A 16,764-nucleotide genomic window follows, 5' to 3' on the forward strand; every position below is an offset into this window, starting at 1 on the left:
TGTGTGGTAAAGTGGTTTGAGGATCTGCAATTTGATGTTGTCCGCTGCAGTTGGCTGTTTGTAAGTTTTTACGTCTAGACCATGTGGCAAACAGTCATTCCTCCAACATTCATCAGTAAGTCCATACAGCCGACATACAGATCTAGAAAGTGGGCCTCTGCTTCATGATGTGGTGTCCGCTTTCGTTCCGGATCCAGACGTTTGGTAGCTGAAACGTTCTGAGCCTAACTAGAGATTGTATAGTACACCCTTAACAGTTTGCATGTACATGTATTTAGTACACTGATTCCAATGCTTGCACCCTGCATTTTAACCAAACACCACAGGCATCCAAGTAACATGACGAAATCAACCAAATAGCCCACCGCGATGTCATCGAGTATCTCAAACTCAAGCGGTCGTGGACGATGCTCCCTCCTTTGCCACTATTATGTGTGTTTGTTTGTTGTTTAACGCCGCACTCAGTAATATTCCAGCTATCGTGGAGTGGGGAGAGGAGTTTAAGAGTGAGTGAGTAAGTTGGGCCGGGTTTAACGCCGCTTTTAACATTATTCCAGTTATATCACGGCGTGCCAGCTTAATGTGGGAGGAAAGCGCGAAGTGATCTGACAGGTCTCAGACGTTTACCACTTCGGTGAAAGCCACGAGCACGGGTATGGTGTGCCAAACCTTGAAACATAATTGGGGCGAAAAGGGATTCGAACCCACAATCATAGGTTTCTGGCGTGCCCAAGGGACGCAACTCTGCACAGCGAATCGCGGCGCCTTAGACGACTGGGCCACCCGTGAGCCCAGGAGTTTAAGAGATGAGGGGAGAGCTTTGAAGGTGATCCAAGATCAGGAAAATCTTCAACTGCGAACCACTGAGAAACTTTTTGACAAAATACAGGATATGATTATGGACGATCACCACAGGTCACACAGCCATCAGAGTAGGCGTCTTTCATGAGAGAGTTGCTTTGTACCCATGGCTAAGTCTTGGGTTCACCATTATCAGCCAGAGAGTAGTAACAGTCAAAGCAGTGGAAACAACTACCCCTTCCTCGCAGAAAGCAAAGTCTGTTCAAGCTGGAGAAGTGATAGCCTTATTTTCCTTCCAGCCACACGGCCGTGGCCTGTAAATAATCGAGTCTTGAAAGACAATCCAGTGATTGACACTGCGAGCAACGATCAACGGGGTACGGCGCCACTCCTTCAACCGAGTGAGCGAGCCCGATCCCCCGATCCATTAAAGTTAGTGCCAGTGTGAAAAGTATAGGATAGCATCGTTCATCATGTTGACAAACGGCGTGTCATATTTGGTAAATTCCTCTGAATGTCTCCACAGAAAACACGCCAGCGGACACAAGGAACTGACGCAAGTACCATTGTCTGAGGCTGGTCTATTATAATGATGTTGATAACGCAAACATACCGTTCTATCACATAAAAGGAATGGTTATAATTACTTCTCAAAAGAAGCACAGCCAGCGAGAAATACAAAGATTTATTATGCAACCAATATATTGTTTTATATGAAATCCAGATGATGCATATTTGTGACTCAGCACAGATGTCTGGAACACCCAATACGCATGACCGGTAACGGAAGTCTTGCTGTGAAGTTCCGCTTTCTCGTAACACATCTTACCGACAACATTACCACGTGTCCATGGGAACTCAATGTTTTAGTCAAACACGATATCGTCAGAGTTGCACTAGGAATGATTGCTCTTTTAGAACTATATTTTAGATATAAAGATAGAGAAATATTTTGTAAACATGGTATTATTTTTGCAAATTTGTAAAGAACGCAAAGAGTGTTAAAACTGATGCATTCAACCTTCACTGATCTGCATCGACTCTCGAGCCTTTCGGGAACAGAAGAAAGCCGTAAACGTCACACAGCGATATCATGTTCTCTGTAGAGAGGTGTGAAGCCCTACTTGTACACGATGTCTATCGACAGTCCTTCCGCTACTTTGATTACATCTATAGACGGATTGTATCTATTTTTAGCCAAGTCCCGTGCTGGGAGGGCCCTTTGATTAATGCCCACGTGTCCGATGTCACCATTAACAATAAATGCCTCTCCGAGTTTGAAGTCTTTAACGTATCAGTGGCTAAATGTAGCACTCCTCCTCCTCCTCCTCATATTACTACTGCTACTACTACTACTACTACTACTACTACTACTACTACTACTACTACCAATAATTATAATAATAATTTCACTTGTATAGCGCTTCTCCCAAAACAGTTTGATCAGCGCGCTTAATCATATTTAGCGCTGGTGATCCCTTATCAGCCAGACTGCAGTCTGCAAATATTACTTGTGTGTGGGAGAGTAGATGTGTCTCCCAGACACCCATACTACCGCCCACACCAAGCAGACATTGTCACTGCTATAATACAGTAACAAAGCTAATTGGTTTTCTTTCAGTTCAGTCAAGAATAGAGGTCTGTTGAGGTAGAGTCAGCTGCAAACCTTATTTGCCACAGTGCTCTAGCTGAATAAGTATATTTTTACATCTTCTTAAATGATTCAATGGCCGGTATGTAATATGGACAGCTGTTCCATTTAACCGGCGTGGCGTGTACAAAAGATGTTCATATCCTTTTGACTTAACTCTTGAAATTGCATCATCTTGAATTCTTTCAATCGGGGATCCTTGCGCTTAATGAGACTTCAGTGCACGATGACATACGTGCCAACTAAAATGACACCCGATGGTTAATTGTGCGACCGACGTTTATCATCGTCACCCGATGTACCCGGAAGTACCCGGAAGTACGACGCTGGAAGTTGGCTCTTGGTCTCAACCAATGCAGTTTGCTACATGCTCCGTTTCTGAAGGGTTGTCGTGGTATAGAGGGGTTGTTCTGGTATTCACTTGCTTCCAGTGCCCCCAAGAAGATCCGAGTTAGAATGGGTCTTCAGCTACCAATGCTTTTAAGAGGCGACTAACTGGATCGGGTGGCATCGTATCCAATTGCGTAGATCGATGCTCATAATGTCAGTCACTGGATTGTCAAGATTCGATTTTTTAGAGGCCGCTGTCATGAAGCTGAAATATATTTCTGTGTGCATCGTCCTGTGGTCCTTGAAACATGAGGATACGTTTCACTATATGAACTATGCTTAGAAACACCAACATTGTTCTTGTGTTTGTTTCAGATAACATCCAAGACATGGCACCCTATAGAAGGGTTGTCCCCGTACACCCACACAGCCCTACACCCACTGGGGTAACAGTATAATGTGGATACGGCGTTAATAAACAACAAACAAACAAACTACTATAAGCAGAATGCACCAAAATATTACAGGCCATGAAAACTCTCACAAGAAAAATGTTTCTGTCTAAAGGACTGACAATAACATAAATACTTTTTCACTCAGGTTTTACAACAAAAAACACACCCTTTCGCCAGACATGCTAGGTGCACTGAAAAAAATATGTTGTGAAAATAAATGTTCGTCGCCTCGTTTCAAAAGTAGAAAACGTGTCTTGAATCAGTGACCCCAAAAATGTAATATTAACAAAAACTGTATATTTATATAGGACATTGTGACCAGTGATTAACTGTTATGAGGAGTCACGCAATCTCCTTGTCATTTTTGTTGCTTACGTCTATAATAAAGTACTTGCTCCAAGGATCATAACCCCGTATCCGCGAGTCGTCAATCCTGAACACTACAGAAACACCGTTAGTCCTGAAACCTCTCTTGCAAATGAACACCGTTAGGAAGTCCACTTTTCTGCCAGAAGAGCAAACTCAGTAACAAGGATTTTTTTAAAACCAGATTTACTCGATGCCGTATAGTCCGCATTGGCGAGATTTAACTGCATATCAAATTGTTGTCAGATAACCTAACTTCAGCAGTGTCGGAGATAACATGTCCCCATTGCAGATACAATGCACCAAGAAAGATAATTTGGGACCAACTTTCGAACTCAGTGTTCCCAAGTATCTCTTACATAAGCATGCAAACTTTCATTCATGTAAGTTCAGTAGTTCCTGAGAAAACGTGTCTCCATTACTGGCAGTATGCACTAAGCTGAAAAGCACAGAACAAGGGCAATAACTCTGTAAAACAATAATAGACGGGACCAAGTTTCGAACTCATCTGAGATCATGACCGGTAACATCAGTGTGTAAAATTTCATTTCTCTGACTTAACTAGTTTTTTTAGAAAGTTTGTCCCCTTTTAGAATCGGACGGACGGTGGGGCGGACGGTGGGACGGACGAACTCCTTTCCAATATCACTCGCCCCACTTCCTGTAGGGGAAACATAATACCCGCGGATATGTTCCTTCCGGGATGATATGTTCCCTGCAAATGGTATTACAATGAATTGTAAATATTCTCCTAAAATAAAACAGTACGCTAATTTATCAGTGTCATCACTCACAACAATTTGATATCACATTCATATTATTCTGTTTATTCTTGGACATTGCGGATATGACGTCATTGGCCGTATGTTTGCCTGCAACATAACACTTTACCAGGAGTTTTTCCCGAATCCTCCAGGGCGCTTGTTCCGATAATTTAGTCGACGTTTTTCTGTCTCCCCTGGTCACGTGTCGGATTAATAAATCTGTAAGCCAAAATCAAATGAAACTGGAGCCTGTTTCTCCTTTCCCATGCTGATCGAATTTCAGAACAAACGGAAGCTTGTTTGAAGGGTATATATCACTTTTAAGCCTAATGGCGTCCTACTGCTGCCGAGACAATGCAAGTAACGAGGTTGAACTATATCCATGTTACCGATACACACAGGCAATTGCTTCGCCCAGAATGAGCATAATGTTGTATGTTATGTAATAGTTTGATATTTGGGAATGACAGGACCAACAGGGGATTTTATTCAAATTTGTATAAAGCGAGAATAATTGAATTGTGTAAAAGAACATTTTATTTGAAGCCAATGGCGATGTGGGTTTTGAATTCTTAATATTCATTTAAAGATACTTAGATCCAATGTCAAAATGAGACTTCTCAAATATGGCGAATTCGATGCCATCGCTGGTGTAACAGGAAGATGGGTATTTAATACAGAAGAGGAGGAGATTTCTAATTAGATATTAAATGTGTAACTCAGGACGTCAGGAGACATATTTTCATTTTTTTATGATGATTATGCGACGAAAATATAAATCTCATTTCTTTCAGAGAAAACACGCATTCCAAATGGCATTCGGTATGCTATCGATTTTAAACGTGGTTATATTTTTTTGGTCAGAGACGATTGTTTGAGACTGAAAAAATCTGAACTCTTAGCATGAATCTATCCGAATAAGCACTTAAGAACAATAGGCAGAATCTGGTAAACATTGTTACAACTGAAGTTTGCATAAGGTTAGTGCGAAAGTGAGTATGGTTTTACGACGCATTTTAGCAATATTACAGCCCCATAACAGCAGGAACACCACAAATAGACTTCACACATTGCACCAATGTGGGCAATCGAACCTGGGTCTTCAGCGTGAGGAACGAAGGCTTTAACCACTAGGTTACTCAACTGCTCCACATACTATGAAGTTGTGTACAGTGAGTGAGTGAGTTGGGTTTAACGCCGCTTTTAACAGTATTCCAGTTATATCACGGCCTGTCAGCTTAATGTGGGAGGAAAGCCCGAAGTGATGCAGGTCAGAGACGTTTACCACTTCGGTGAAACCCGCGAGCATGGGTATGGTGCTGACAAACCTAGAAACATAATCGGGGCGAACCGGGATTCGAACCCACAATTATAGGTTTCTGGCGTGCCCAAGGGATGCAACATTACACAGCGAATCGCCTTAGACGACTGGGCCACCTGTGCCGGCGAAGTTGTGTACATGTTTAAGGTATGGTAAGATACCACAATAGCAACAAGTGTGATAGATTTTCAAATAAGTACTTAGTGCATGTGCACCGATCCCCATGAATGTATTTATAGAGCAAACCGTGCTGGGAATGCGTTTAATAGTAATTTGGATAGACAAACCAGTACTTGGTAGCAAGAGCAACCCTCCACGCTACGGCGAGGGGCAATTAGCCAATGCCCCGACCCAAAAAGGGGTCTAAGCACAAAGAATGTTATAAATCTATAAACAATAAACTGAAACGGTGCGACGATCGCTTTTTAGAACAGGACCTTGGTCCCCCTTCATGACCAACCGATCCTCATTGTAGTCGACACCTACGACAAGCATTGGATATTGTGTTCCGTTACAAATACCCGAACGCTACTGCTGCCATCCGTCCATGTTGAAGTATTGTGCTTACAAACGTCCTAGCGCAAGACTTGTATAATGGACTGGGCCGTTTTAGGTGTTGCAATGGTTTTCTTTTCTTTGTGTAAGGCATTGAAATTGCGTTCAAAAACATAAGACGTTCAGCGCATTCGTGGTTGTGGCTGTGGCTATGGCGTGTGAGCTTCCTTAGAGTCCCCGACAGGTTATGCTTCTCTTTATAATCCAAAAATCGCTTGTGTTAGATAAAGCAAACTATACTAGGACATATAACTACAATGAAATCGCATCCCAATACTTTGCCGACCCTTGACGTCACAATCAAATGACATCACTAAATCCCCCTGCCCTCGTTTTAGAAACAGCAAAGGTTACAAGAATGAATTTGGATGAGAAGTAGAGTCCCCCCCCCCCCCCCCCCCCCCCTCCCCGATGTCTTTTGATATCAAGTTTATCATCACTCGTCAATAAAAGTTTAAAATCTGTCGGCAAGTCTCGGAGTTTTAATTGCACAGCGCCAAGCGCCGTGCTTTATTTAGCTTTGGTTTGAGAAAGTCACATTGGAGATGTATAATAGTATGTAAACAGACTTTTTAAAGATACTTAATCTTTGTCTCACATATGTATAATGATATGCTTACATACGGAATACTTAAATCATTATGAAAATATTTTTAAAAACAATCCTTACTGTAAATTATTATGCTTAACATAAGAGGGAGTCACGCTCTGTCCCAGTCTGGTTTACCCGCCCTAGTGCGCTTGCGCTGCTCGCCTGCAGCCGCTAGCAGGCAAAGGGTAGGGTTCAACTCTAGCTCTATCCGACCTTATTCCCCATTCAACATTTCGTTGAGGTGAAACGTTGACCCATTTTCGTGTACCGAGATCTGCCTGTCGAGAGGGCGGAGACAAGCCTACAGCATATCGCTATGCGGGAAACGTTGACCCAGTTTCCTTGTAGCGAGGTATTAGCACTTTTTGACATTGGGAATAATTGACGTGTCAGACTACAGGAGTAAACTTATAAGCATTAGGCGGGTAACTCTCATAGTTCATGGTTGAAAAAATACCCGCACTCACGTTGTGGGTTTCAATATTAGCAATATCAGCAGTTGTCCAGTGACATAAAATAATATTACAACAATGTAGCTATTACTTTGAAAATATTAATTATGAAATTGTTTTTAATAACTTTACCACTGTAGATATATGAATGTCAACAGACCTTTGAAGATCCGGGTAGAGAATAGGTCTTCAGTACCCCATGCTTGCCGTGAGAGCCGATTAACAGGATCAGGTGGCCAGGCTCCCTGATGCATGTCATCGTATCCCAATTGGGTAGATCGATGCTCATGATGTCAATCATCGGATTGTCTGGTCCAGACTCGATTATTTACAAACCACAGTCATATAGCTGGAATATTGCTGAATCGCGGTGCTAAGCAACAAACAAACAAAAAGTATATACCACTTTGACTGTGTCAACTTAGTACCCTTTAATAGTTCCTTGAAAACACTAACAAATATCTCAGGAAGTCATTGTTGTGAAAACAAATTACTAGTTCTGTTTTCATAAAATGTTTGTTTTCTAATTTTATATCACATAAATATTTAAACTGAAATGTGCCGTAGTGTTCTCATTCCTGATTCTGTAGGTACCACATGCAAATTACAATTTGTTTTATCTTCTTGGTTACATATGTACGGACCCGTGAAGATTCCGGGATAAAATAGGTCTTCAGCAACCCATGCTTGCCGCAAAAGGTGACTATGCTTGTCGTAAAAGGCGGCTAACGGGATCGGGTGGTCAGGCTCGCTGACTTGGTTGATACATGTCATCGATCCCAATTGGGTGGATCGATGCTCATGATATCAATCACTGGATTGTCTGGTCCAGACACGATAATTTACAGACCGCCGTCATATAGCTGTAATATTGCTGAGTGTGGCGTTAAACAACAAACCAACCAACCAAGCAACATGTGTACGCTTTATGACAGTGTAGGTACCTGCATCAAAAGGTAGGCATGCTACAAAGTTTCTTTGCGCCGTGTTGATCCTCTGGATCAAAGCTATCTTGTTTCTTAATGACTTGTGTTGAAATATCTGGTACTGAAAGTCACTCGGGTGAGATTCTCTATCAGAAAGTCCTGGCGAGGTGCCGCTACTGTTTGGTAGCATGTCTGTTTGGTAGTACTCTTGTTGTAGAGGCAACCTTCAAAGAGAACTTGTGGAGTGTTAAAGGAACGGATCCTTGACACTTATTCTGGCCGAAATCTCTGTGGTTTAAAAAGGTAGCACACCAACTGTGTAAACGAAGTAGAATGCAAGCGACCAACATTTAAACTACACTTATTGCAAATATATCTATATTTGAATTTCCGAAAAGGTTAAGTACTAATAAAACTGTCTGTTTTTAGCTCGGGGGAATTTTTTTCACTGCTTACTGTACGGTTCCTCTTGTCCTCAAACTCAGCAATCCGGAATAAATAATTGCCGCAGAGCATGATCATCACGTTTACATGCTCAGCGATCCATGTTTGTTAGAAGCACGATATATGAAGTCACGATAGATATTATCATAGTATTCCAAGTAGTTGTGTGTGGATGTGCTTCCATTTAAACACGATAATAAGGTCTTTCATAAAGAAAAAGAAATGATAATGTTTTTTTATTTTTCATCTTTTAACAAATGTTGTGTCGCGTTGTGTCACAAGGTCACAGCCGGGTAATAAATAGAAGCGCACAGCCACCGCAACTCAGGGCATTGTGAGTGAGTGAGTGAGTGAGTGAGTGAGTGAGTGAGTGAGTGAGTGAGGTTTTACGCCGATTTTAGCAATTATTCCAGCAATATCACGGCGGGGGACACCAGAAATGGGCTTCACACATTGTACCCATGTTGGGAATCGAACCCGGGTCGTCGGCGTGACGAGCGAATGCTTTAACCACCAGGCTACCCGACCGCCCACTGATGACATTGTGGATACCACAGTATTACTGCATTTCGGGTGGAGGGTTTCAGAATCATGCATACATGAATGAAAGACCTTAGCCACAAGGGCGTTTCTCATAGTTTAACATATACGTGCGACAGTCGTTGAATCAAGTTGGATTTGAGACACGGGTCCAAGTTAAGCGATCAATATCATATGCATGTTCACATACCTACAGCTATATGAATGTTATATGCAATAATGTTTTAACCCATCAATTGAATGAATATGTAGTGCTTTTTATATCAATCAAAGTTAGTTGCTTAATGTGGGCTATACGAGGAGAACATATTGTAATGATCAAAAAGATAACAGACATTTACATGTCAAGTTTTTGCAAATGGTTAAACTTTCTGTCATGTTTGTTTATTTGTTGTTTAACGCCGCACTCGGCAATATTCCAGCTATATGATGGCTGTCTGTAAATAATCGAGTCTGGACCAGACAATCTAGTGATTGACATCATGAGCATCGATCCACGCAATTTGGATACTATGACATGCATCAACCATGTCAGCGAGCCTGATCACACGATCCCGTTAGTCACCTTTTATGACAAACATAGTCGCCTCTTATAAATATAAGCGATAAATTCCCTTCCATACTCAAAGAAATCTCTGCCAGAAACACAGTCGATTGGTTTTACGATTCCGACTGTATGATGAGCCTAAGTTTGTGCATCAATCTCAAATAGTGATACTGCCCGTTGACTGTGTACGTCATTAACACATGCAAAGGCACGTCAATTGGTCACATGAAAAAAAAAAACATGGGGAAATTTGGTACAAATAATGAATTGCATCTGACATAATTGTTTTGTCACTGATGCGTCACATTTGGAAAACCTTTTTAGCAACATCGTAAAAGACCTTGAAGTTGAGTGTCAAGAGACACACCACATGGTCATTATTACAAGTCTCATATCTATGCTGTATGTGATTTCCAAGAAGGATTTCACATTGTAAGAAAGAGAACAAAATTAGTATATTATGTCAATGCCATGATAAAGTTCAACGTCCCACCACACGATCAGCTGTCTGGGCGTTGTGGTATTGATGAGACGATACTAAAACATATTTAGCAACCCTGAAAGTTCGAAGTTTATGTTCAGAATGTTTTATCGTGGTCGTTGGAGACGCCACAGTTCGCTGGACACAGTTGCGCCCGTATCCCTGACAAAATCCTTTGACCGTTGGTTCCAATCTCATATTCGCCCCGGTTTTGTGTCTATGTTTGTCAGCACCAAAGTGGTAAACATCTGAGACCTGTATCACTTTCCTTTCCTCCGACACCAAACTAACACGCAATAACTGGAATACTGTTCAATGCGGCAGTTAACTACATTCGCTCAATCAATCATCACGGTCCTACATATTCTTTTAAAAGAAAATTACGGCTCCTTCGTCATAATTGATTCTTAATTTATTTCAAAGTTAAAATGGTGTAATATAAATCGTTTGTGCAGAACATGCAGGTCTAAGACGTTTACCAGTTTGGTGAAACCCACGAGGACTGGCTTGTGCTGGCTAACCTAGAAACAGAGCTCCAGATAAGTTTTTAGTGTTGTGAGTATTTTACCCATGCATTTTAAAATCACTGCGTATCAGCTATTCTATCTGGGTATTCAAATTTCTGTTAGCCACTAGTTTTTACACATGCGGGTATTTAAGTTAAATATTTAAAAACACTATTCATCTAGTCCCTGCAAACTGGTGTTGTGTGGGTTCGAGAGCTTTATAGGACTCAAAAATACCACGATACTTCCACAAGAAAGTGTGATGGCAAATGATCATGATAAAACTGTCATCGTGGAGTTTGGCAAGGTTGACGGAATGCCCGTTTATAATTTCAAAATAAGTTGCTGATTTGCCGATCGAATACGCAGGGTTTTATTTTTGTAGCGTATCTGTAATGTTCGTTGCGTATTTGATACGCTTGGATATTATTTTACTGCGTATTTCTGCATTTCTGATGTGTTTTTTACGCAGATACGCAGCTTATCTGGATCTCTGCTAGAAATATAATCAGGGCAAATGTGGGATTCGAACCCACGATCGAAGTATTCTGGAACGCATACAGCGAACTGCGGCGTCTTTGTCGACTGGGCCACTCGTGTCCCCGATCGATAATGACACACGGCCCGGTTTCGACAGTGTCCGCAGTATAGAATAGCGACATGTAATAGTCAATCGATGGTTTGTTTCATCCAATATATTCCAACTTAAATGGTGAATGAAGCGCTGCAATAAAAATAAAATCCCCAAGACGAGAAAAACATTCTGAACTGCTATGCAATCCGACACTAATTACGTGAAGACTTTAGATCAATATATTTTCCTGATATTATTGCAGTTACATACCTGCAAATCATATCCAATTACCATGTAATATAATTTTTTTTATTAAAACATTCTATTCATTGAAACATTTTATGACCCGTTTCAGTTAATTATTCATTGGGCGGCTCCTTATATATTAAATGTAAATCATATACAATAATTACGTCGCGTTAATTGATGCTCTCATTAAGTGATACCATTACACGTAATTAGTTTGAAAAGGTCACCATACGCCTCTGTGTCGGTCAAGCGAATCTCGTAACGCTTCTCCTCTCCGTCAACAAAGACCATTCAAGAAAACAGGACCCTCGGCATTAAATATCCCCGTAACTGTTCGGCAAATAACAATTCACATCCCTATTTTTTATGTAATATCTAACAGTGAGGAATGTAAACATATGACCCAAGTCACGCACGTTTAATAGCGAGTGGGTTGTTATCGCATTATTCCACCGTTAGGATGAGAGTGCTGGCTCAATTCTTGGAGGAGTCTCTTGCTCGAATCTGCACATGGCACACAATGGAAGGGATGTTGTCGTGTTCGGGTGGGGCGGGACGGAGGGAGGAGCTATGGCTTGGTTCTGCCACCGTGCCGCTGTAACCCGCTACCTCTAAGCATAGCTTCGCCCCAACATGCCCCAATGTTATTAGTATCAATATGGCAGCTCAGATTGCAACCGGCTCAGCTTTCAAGTCAATACAGCGGAGTGTAACTGGTATCGCATAGCCCGACGCCCGGCTTTCCACTCTGCTCAAGTAGCGAAGTACGGCAGAGCATTAGGCTCCTTGCTACCGAACTATCTAACCATGGACAAAAACTATGAAGAACCCGAGTCGGTCGCAGAGGATCTACCCGTTAAGATTAAGGAGGAACCTCAGGATGACATCAAGGTAAGGCCGTGTTTTCATTCTGTCATGAAGCCAACTGTCGTTAGCTTCGCTATCCAGTGACTCTCCCGTTAATTATCGAAATTCTCAGGCCTGTTAGGTATTTTAAGTATGACGGAAGACTCGCGAGTGGTTTACCTGTCTCGTTGCGTTGATGGGAAAGGTTTTCAGCGAAAAACAGCACTTGTAGTTATCGTGTATGCACTAACTTTCTCTCCTACTGTGTAAAGCAGACGATATTTCTCAGTGGCAGACGATATCCTGCTAGAAGGCGCCCGGCCCAGTCGCTAAGGTTGTATGGCCACTTATAAATAGAACGTATTTTCGCCATGTATTACATCAGAACAGGGTCACTTATAACTATATAAACCTCTGTGTGTATGTGCAATCAATACGATGTCTGTTTGACATGACAAATGCATTATGTCCGACTCTGTTCATTTGTAAATGTTGGCGTCGTTCGTGTGTGTTTAATTTCAGTTAACCCCTTTACTGCTAAACAGGTAGGTATACATTTACATATGCGCTGTTAGTACATCGATACGCTTGACAATAGATATCAAGTCATTTTCGTTTTCTGGCTGTTTTTCCAACTGAAAATAGAGCATCACATTTCAATAGGTTTTCTTTTTTAAAATATCCTGTCAGAAGTCGTTTTTATTTGGCGTGCGTCTGCATGACATGACCTGAAGCATGCGACAGATATATAATACTGAAATATTAATGTCACTGCTAAATATTAGATAGTTATATATTTTATAGAAACAATAGGCAACCCAGAATATGCGGATGTGTGAAATACAATCGCGCATAGCTCCGATATGACCGACTGGCACGTATTCGGTTCCTACAACCCTATCCCACATTTGTCATTTCTCTGAAATTCAGTCCGTTTGGTAAATAGATTCGAAATATTTAACATGAGAGTGATACGGGGTTGATTTCCTCAGTATTATTGTATTTCAAACTTGCATGATGAATATTCATGCTGTATTATGATCAGGGAGCTAACTTGACAGTTGCTGTTGGAAGCTCTTTCACCTGGGGTACTTCAACTTTTTACCAGTAATGATGTGCGACATATATCGCGGCACCATGTTTGTATGTCATTGCAAACACACAACCTATAGGTTATTGCCTATCGCGCCCATCATGATCTTCCTAACGTGGACAGAGACATGTTTTCTCATTAATGTGACAATCAAAAAACTATACATCGCTGAAATATCAATGGGCTTTTTTGAAAGGCACCTTTTTAACATAACAGAACACGGAAACGGTTGTTGTGTTCAACGTGTAAATAGAAAATATGTAAGAGATTTCATTAGTATGATATTTTCATTTTGATTTTTAGTAGTTTACGCTGTTTACATATTTCTTCCCATCTTATTCCCTGATAATTACGATAATGTTATTTCAGTTATCAATATGTTATTACATACTTTTATCATAGAACTTAAAATGTGATTGAATTGTGGCTCTTTGTCAAACAACTTTACATCGGAATTTTCATTGCTGTACAAATCACTCAAGAATACCTAGCAGCTTCATACGGAATTTTATGAACACAGTGCCTAGTATATCTTGCCGTTTGGCCAACAGATAGTCATTAAGTCCCCTAAATAGAGTTTTCGGAAAGATAAGTGTGTCAGATAATTCAAGATACTGTTTGATACATTTGAATTTACAAAATGCTTCGTAACCAGTCGCTCTTTTCCGTTACTCCCTCTTCCGAATGTCCCGGAATGATACGAGTGGTTACGAAGGCCTCTGTTCCACAAAACCATTGATGACCCTAATATCGCCTGCACCTGCTGTAGGCGCGGTGATAACCCGACACCTAGCTCGGCAACCTGTAAGCCATAGAGGTTAGAACAATCTAATACACATACAGACCTGCTCTCGGAGTGGTTGTTAGTCGATAATATACAACAGTGCTGTCTAGCTTCAACAGGAAGAGATTCTGATGTTACGAGCCCAGAACGAAATTACGTGACCATGGGATTATGTTAGCTCACCTGGATGCCGTTGTGGGGCGTGTGTGTGTGTTGGTGCTAATCGCTGCCCTTCAAATTGTTTTCATCCCTATGAAGAGTCTACTATCTGGAACTTGTGCTCGGGGGAGCGGATGTCGCGGGAATCAGACTTTGAGAAATATTTCTCACTACGGTGTTACAAGATGCGACAACGCTTAAACGACATGGATACAACGTTCGGACAACGTTGTGATGGCGTAGTGTGTCAGCAGCTGCGTTTTAAGTGTTCATAACATATAATCCTCACTTTCAATTATCTGTGGGTGGAAATGGAAAAAAATGGTGATGACAATTGTGTGGAGGGATCACTAAAGATCAGTCATGACACCGGGTCTTCGCGAAAAAGTAAGCATATCCTGTCCTACCTACAGACTGTTGGAACGTCATCTACATTCAAAGTTGTCCGACCCGTGATCCGGGGTAGAATAGGTCTTCAGCAACCCATGCTTGCCGTAAAAGGCACTATGCTTGCCCTAAGAGGCGACTAACGGGATCTGGTGGTCAGGCTCGCTGACTTGGTTGAAGCATGTCATCGATCCCATGCGTGGATCGATGCTCATGAAATCAATCTCTGGATTGTCTGGTCCAGACTCGATTATTTACAGACCGCCGTCATATAGCTGGAATATTGCTGAGTGCGGCGTAAACAACAAACCAACCAACCAAACTAACTCTCTGCGAATGACACTTCGTCTGAGCTGTGACTGTATGTCCCACAAGCCATGTCCCATTCCACAAAGACATCTTAGCGCTGAGTCGGTCGTAATTCCAACACCTAACATAGACCCGTGACTGTCTTACTGCTACAGTCGTTTTGCGAAATGGGGTCCCGTTCCACAAAGTGATCTTAGCGGTACTCCTATCGTAAATCTGTGTTCAGTTACTGGAGTCACGATCGCCCAGAGCCCAGGAGCCTCATCCTGATGCTGGAACTGAACTGCATCCTTTGTACGAATATCAAGGACACGCTCCGCATGTCGTAACTTCAATACCCGAATATTGGCATAAGATGGTTCTTTGGTTGTTGTTGTTAAACGCCGCACTCAGCAATATGCCAGCTACATGTATATGAGGATGGTCTGTAAATAATCGAGTCCTGGCCAGACAGTCCAGTGATTGACTTCATGAGCATCGATACACGCAATCGGGATACATGCCTGACCACCCGATCCCGCTGGTCGCCTTTTACGACAAAAATGGGTTTCTGACGACCAATTCTAACCCGGATCTTCATTGGATCAGTAACATTGCTGAGACTTCTTTGTATAACGGTTGACATTACCATCTGTAGGTGTATCTCAAACCCAAAGTCTGTTCTCCATTAATAAATGTGATTAACTATTGGGAGTCAAATCAACTGTACATCAACTGTGCCATCTATGTTCCACATTAATTCCATGCCACACGTCCAGTGACAGTAAGGAGAATCATTATGTTCTAAGATCTATTGTGGGTTAAGTCATCGTTACTCTGGACGGTACTGTTCACTACAAATTCCTTCGGATTAACATACATGTACTTTACAGTAACAACATATTGTACATAGTAATGTCCCTTATATATTCAAGGGGCGGTGGGGTAGCCCAGTGATTCGCTCGTCACACCGAAGACCCGGGTTCGATTCCCAACATGAGTACAATGTGTGAAGACCATTTCTGGTGTCCCCTGCAATGATGTTGCTGGAATATTGCTAAAAGCGGCGTAAAACCATACTCACTATCATATATATTCAGTGTCCCGTTTTACACAGCGGTCGTATCGCAACGACTTCCGTAAGTCTATGTCAAGTATGGACGTTACGATTTTCTTAGCGCTGGGGTCGCTTTGAGAAACGGAACCAAGGTGCCCAGCAGTTGTTTGTCCGAAAGTCCGAGTTTTCCGATTGACAGTTTTCTGACGAAAGGGGATTCACATAAAGATGGTTACTATTCATCCGGACACACATGCATTCTCTAAGTTTATGAGTGAGTGAGTATGGTTTTACACCGCTTTAAGCAATATTCCAGCAAAATTACGGCGGGGGACCCCAGGAATGAGCTTCACACATTGTACCCATGTCGGGAATCGAACTCGAGTCTTCGGCGTGACGAGCGAACGCTTTAACCACTAGGCTACCCGACCGCCCCTCTAAGTTTATGGCTACAACTGATAATGGCACATACCTGTATATCCTGCTATGTTAAAGCTGCCCATACGTATGATGGGATTTGGCTTTCACGCAAACACTGCCAATGTCATGATAAATTTGAATTCTGAAACACCTGACGCCAGTTTCAGTGTAGAATT

At 41.8% G+C, this 16,764-nt stretch overlaps 1 protein-coding gene across 1 annotated transcript in view; it reads left to right on the forward strand.

The window, feature by feature from the left end:
- Positions 1 to 12,087: 12,087 nt before the first annotated feature.
- LOC139474284 (sine oculis-binding protein homolog) overlaps positions 12,088 to 16,764 on the forward strand; it is an 87,565-nt gene continuing 82,888 nt past the window's right edge. The window contains exon 1 of the mRNA XM_071257232.1: positions 12,088 to 12,445. Coding sequence (XP_071113333.1) covers positions 12,362 to 12,445 — 84 coding nt within the window. The 5' untranslated portion in view covers positions 12,088 to 12,361. The remainder of the gene's footprint in view (positions 12,446 to 16,764) is intronic.

This window comes from Haliotis cracherodii, unplaced genomic scaffold (assembly GCF_022045235.1).
Source record: "Haliotis cracherodii isolate W230 unplaced genomic scaffold, xgHalCrac1.p SCAF_3, whole genome shotgun sequence".
Taxonomy (NCBI): Eukaryota; Metazoa; Mollusca; class Gastropoda; order Lepetellida; family Haliotidae; genus Haliotis; species Haliotis cracherodii.